This window comes from Cryptomeria japonica, chromosome 4 (assembly GCF_030272615.1).
Source record: "Cryptomeria japonica chromosome 4, Sugi_1.0, whole genome shotgun sequence".
Taxonomy (NCBI): domain Eukaryota; kingdom Viridiplantae; phylum Streptophyta; class Pinopsida; order Cupressales; family Cupressaceae; genus Cryptomeria; species Cryptomeria japonica.
The window spans coordinates 174783782-174788499 of record NC_081408.1 but is presented as its reverse complement, the minus strand read 5'-3'; the positions used below and the strand labels follow the sequence as shown (position 1 = coordinate 174788499).

Below are 4718 nucleotides of genomic sequence, written 5' to 3'. Positions count from 1 at the left end.
GTAACCAAATAAAATAACTGTTAGATAGATAAAATAATTCTTTAAGTAAATAAATCAACTGTTTAGTGAGTAAAATTTTATTTATACAAATAAAACTATTTTTCATATTAAAATAAAATAATATTAAAATTAAAAAATGATTTAAAGTAACTAAAATAACATAAGATTAATATGTTTATATTATTTTACTAGATATATTTGATTTATACTTGTAAACGTAGATTAAAATATAAAACATATTAATTAATTTTTATAAAAATATTAAGTGATCTTTATATATACTTTTATTTTTTAATATATATTTATCTTATTTTTCAAACTTTATAAATATTATGTAAAAATATTTTATGATTATTATTTTTTTTACTATAAATCATACATATAATAATGAAATAATATTCTATCAATAAATTAATAAAAAATTATATTAATATTTTTAAAACATTAAGTAGTTTTTCAAAATTTCAAAATTTCTTGATACAATTTTTTTCTACACATAACTTACATATATATACGATAATGAAGGAAACAAAATTAAAAAGTAGTCATCTTGCAACTTGACTACCTTGAACCCTACTACCCTGTACTAATAATAACATTGGGGTTTCTAGCTTTTATTTTTTCCCATAATTCCCCACCCTCCTTCAACATATCATCCACTCCTGTCTGCTGAAAGTGGCACCTTTTCAAACATTTGAGGAGCTCCAATCCACGTGGAATTTTGTTCAAATTGGAACAGCGTGCTACCTCTAGTACCTCTAGATGTGGCATTGCTCCATCCTCTAATTCTGGAAACTCTTCTAACACTAAAAAAGACTCAATTCTAAAATAACATAATTGACGGAATCCCCCGGACTTCCCGAACCCTTTTGGCAATGCCTTGCATATAGCATTTGTCCATATATGCAACTTTATTAAGTTGGGCATCATTTCTAGTGCTGGATATTCAGCACAAGGACATCCATATAACTCCAATTGCATCAGATTTGAGAAGCCACACAACCAATTCGGCACTGCAAACCTTCTTAGTAAAAGGTATTCAAGATCCTTCATAGCTAACATTTTCTCTGACAGAGGCGGAAGATTAACTTCAGTAACATCATCAACATCATCAGTATTGTTGAATATTGTCAAAGTACGCATCTTCACCAATGTGGAAAGGATCCCATCTTCTATACTTTTCAACTCGGCCTCGTGATTAATTCCTATCGACACTTCACGGAGGTTGACCAAATTGACCAAATGCTCCAACCTCAAGAATTCATTCTCGTCAACAAATAGTTTGTTAGCAGAATCTATATTCAAGACCTCTAAAGACACAAGCTTTGACATTCCCTTCGGCATTTGTCCATCAAATTTTGCATTAGCTCTTAAATTCATATTCAAATGTTTCAGGCAATTGAGCTCACCAATCCACACAGGATACCCTTCTAGATTCGAACACCAAGAAATGTCAAGGAAGAGAAGACTCTTAATGCTTTTCACACATTCTGGTACCTCGGCAATTTGTGTATCCCTTAAATTCAAAACTGTGAGCAGCTTCAAATTTCCAACACAATCTGGCAATGACGAGATGTTAGTGTAACTCAAGTCAAGAACACGCAATACTCTTGCACCACTAAGCAAGAGTGCCGGAATATTTTCAATGCCTTCATTTTGTGTGAAAGAGAGAGTACGAATACGTAGTGCAGAATATGCCTGGCTGCTTGCCATTGCATCTACATCACCATCAGCTATACTTTTCTTACCCATTAAAATCCTCCGGCACCTACTGCTCGTTTGCACAGCTGGACCTTTTTTTAAGGATTCCTCTACACTAAATGCACACTGACTTTCTTTTGCTATACTGATGGCCAAATCCAGCAACAAATCATGCAATTTGAACCATCTATAATACTGATCATACATGTCGCCTACTCTCTCGACCAGACATAGACTTTGAAGATGACATAAATAATCCCATCCAATATCTAGTTGGCCCTGATTCTCTGTTTGAGGAACATACCCTTCCGCTATCCACAGGTTTATGAGATCCTGGTAGTCTATTGTCTCATCTTCCAGAAAGAAAGATAGATATACAAAACAAGGTTTAAGATGAGGAGGGAGAGAATCATAACTTAACTTGAGAATCTGCATAACCGTATCCTCTGTATAAGATATTTCTCTTAGCTGCTCCAATTTGAATGTCCACTCCCTTGACAACATCTCGTTCGCCAGAGACGCTGCCACTGTTTTAACAGCCAAGGGCAATCTATCGCATTTCCTTTCGATTTGGCGAGCAATTCCTTCAAGATGTTGTGGCGGCTGATTTCCCTGGAAGGCAAAAGCACAAAACAGGTCCCAGCTCTCTTCTTCTGACAAAGGGTGCAGCTCATAAACACGAGCATTCATGTCTCTGCACACAGCTCTGTACCTTGAGGTGACAACAATTTTGCAGTGGGTATTATCCCCGGTTGGAAGGCCAAGTGCAGATATCAAATTATCTTGCCCAGTTGCCCTCCAAACATCATCCAGCACAATGAGAAACCTACCCGTTATGCTTGTTAAGCGTCCATGAATCAACTGTTTTGCCTGCACTACATCAAACCTTCCCTCAACGACCTCTTTCAAATCAATTTTGGAGGCCAAAGCAGCTTGTAGCTTTTCAAGAGAGTAAGTCTGAGAAATAGCAAGCCAGACTGACTGCTCAAACCTTCCCTTTGCTCTATCAAAGGCATTTTGCAGTAGAAAAGTCTTCCCGACGCCGCCCATACCAACGACGGCGATCACAGGAGCGGCAGGGTCATCCAGAAGGCGGACGACATCTTGAACCTTTGACTCAATAGCCACTGGTCGTGAAGCAGTCTCTATTACACTTGAACCCCTCCACCTTGCATTCTGAGGTGTACTCGTGGAAGGTTGGTCTGCATGAGTGACATCCCCAACAAGATTGAGCTCCGCTGCATCTTCCATGATGGACCTCATTCTGTCTTTCACGTCCTTAATCCGACGCGCCATCTTATAGCGAAACACTAATTGAGAATAGCTGAAAGCACAGACACAAGAGGATTGGGGGCTTTCATTATTAGTACCTTTTGATTGAACAGCACATTCGTCCAGTATGTCCTCTGCATCCCAAGCAATATCTTCAACTTCCAGCAGCCATTTTTTCACGGAAGGTTTGTGTGCACTCTGAGCATCTGCATCTCTGAGATAGTCTCTTAACATTGTGAGCTTCTTGCTCAGCCATTGAAAGTCACTTCTGAAGTTACAGAAAAGTGAAACCCCCTTGCTTATCTCTTCTATCAACATCCCGCCAAGCTTTTCAAGAACAAGATCAACCACAACAGATGCCATATTTGATCTGTTTGAATAACTGAGAAACTGAAACTTAGTGCTCAGCTATTGATGAATTCAAACTAACAAAAAGAACAGCTTAAACTGCAACGTGTGAGGAAGCCAGGGAAAGATGTAAATTTATAACAGTATGGCTAGAACTTGCTCGGAACCATTCCCAGTCTAGACTTCAATTATTGAATTATTGTGCTTTCATTTGTCGTTTAGGAAGTGTTTCGCCGCCCCATGTGACCGTCGCTTTCTACAATCTGATTACCTCCTTTATGTCATATCTTTTGACTGTATCCTCCTCCCTTTCTGGATAGAGATTACCAAATCTACCATTACCGCCAAGAAATTTATCCACGGATTTTCACAAAATTTTACTCTCGTTCAATTGTTTGTTTGATCCAACAATGCTCTTCCCTTTCTTGATGGCGGTGCGTCAATTGATGTGACATCTCTTTATGTCAAGTCATCTCTTTTTTATTGTATTTTACTCCCTTTTCTTGATGGTCCAGAAGCTGGCTACGTACAGTTCCATGTGAGTATGTCTTTATGTCAAGTCATGTGATGAATTTTTAAATCAAGTCATCTTTATAATCTTTTTTTAATATGAAGTCATTTTTTTATGTCAAGTCATCTTTATAGTTTTTGTATTTTTATGTCGCGGGTAACTGTGTTCACATTTTTATTGATTTTTAATGAATGTTTGCATAGTTAAAATTGCATTAGCATGTTTCCTCCTTTATGGATTCTTTTTAAAGGGTTTTTATTATATACTGACGTAATGATAGTATAATATATTTGAAATTGTAAACGATAATAAATAATTAAAAATTTAACGAATATTATTATAATATTAATTTTAAAATATAATTAATAACAATCTATATAGAATTATTAAATTGTAAATGATAATAAAAAATTAATGAATATTATTATAATATTAATTTTTAAATTTTTTAAATATAATTAATAACAATTTATATAGAATTATTATATAATCGTAATTATACTCAAAATTTATTTTATTAATAAAATATTTTTAATTTATATTATAATATTTGTCATTTTAAATTTAAATAAAATGAATTAATAATAAATTATTATAAAATAATATTATTTATTTTTAAATCAATAAAATATACAATTATTATTTAATTGTATAATAAATATATGAATAAAAATAAAAAATAATTTAGTTAATAAAATTATTTTAATTATAAAAATGAAAATAGTTTTTTAAGACGCATGAAAACATTTTTCTTTAAATTTTAAAGTGTTGAAAAACATGAAGGATGGATTGTAATTTATAAAAAGATTCAAATTTTCTTATGTTTCCTTTTCTATCTTTCACGCCCTTAATCCAATCCATTTTGAAGTTTCTTAAAAATTAGAAC

At 33.7% G+C, this 4718-nt stretch overlaps 1 protein-coding gene across 1 annotated transcript; it reads right to left on the bottom strand.

Annotated features, from left to right (window-relative positions):
• Nucleotides 1-407: 407 nt before the first annotated feature.
• Nucleotides 408-3530, bottom strand: LOC131032056 (disease resistance RPP13-like protein 4). Its single transcript, XM_057962967.2, has one exon. It carries the CDS (start codon nt 3334-3336, stop codon nt 577-579), a length of 2760 nt encoding a protein of 919 aa, XP_057818950.2. The 5' UTR covers nt 3337-3530; the 3' UTR covers nt 408-576.
• Nucleotides 3531-4718: the final 1188 nt, after the last annotated feature.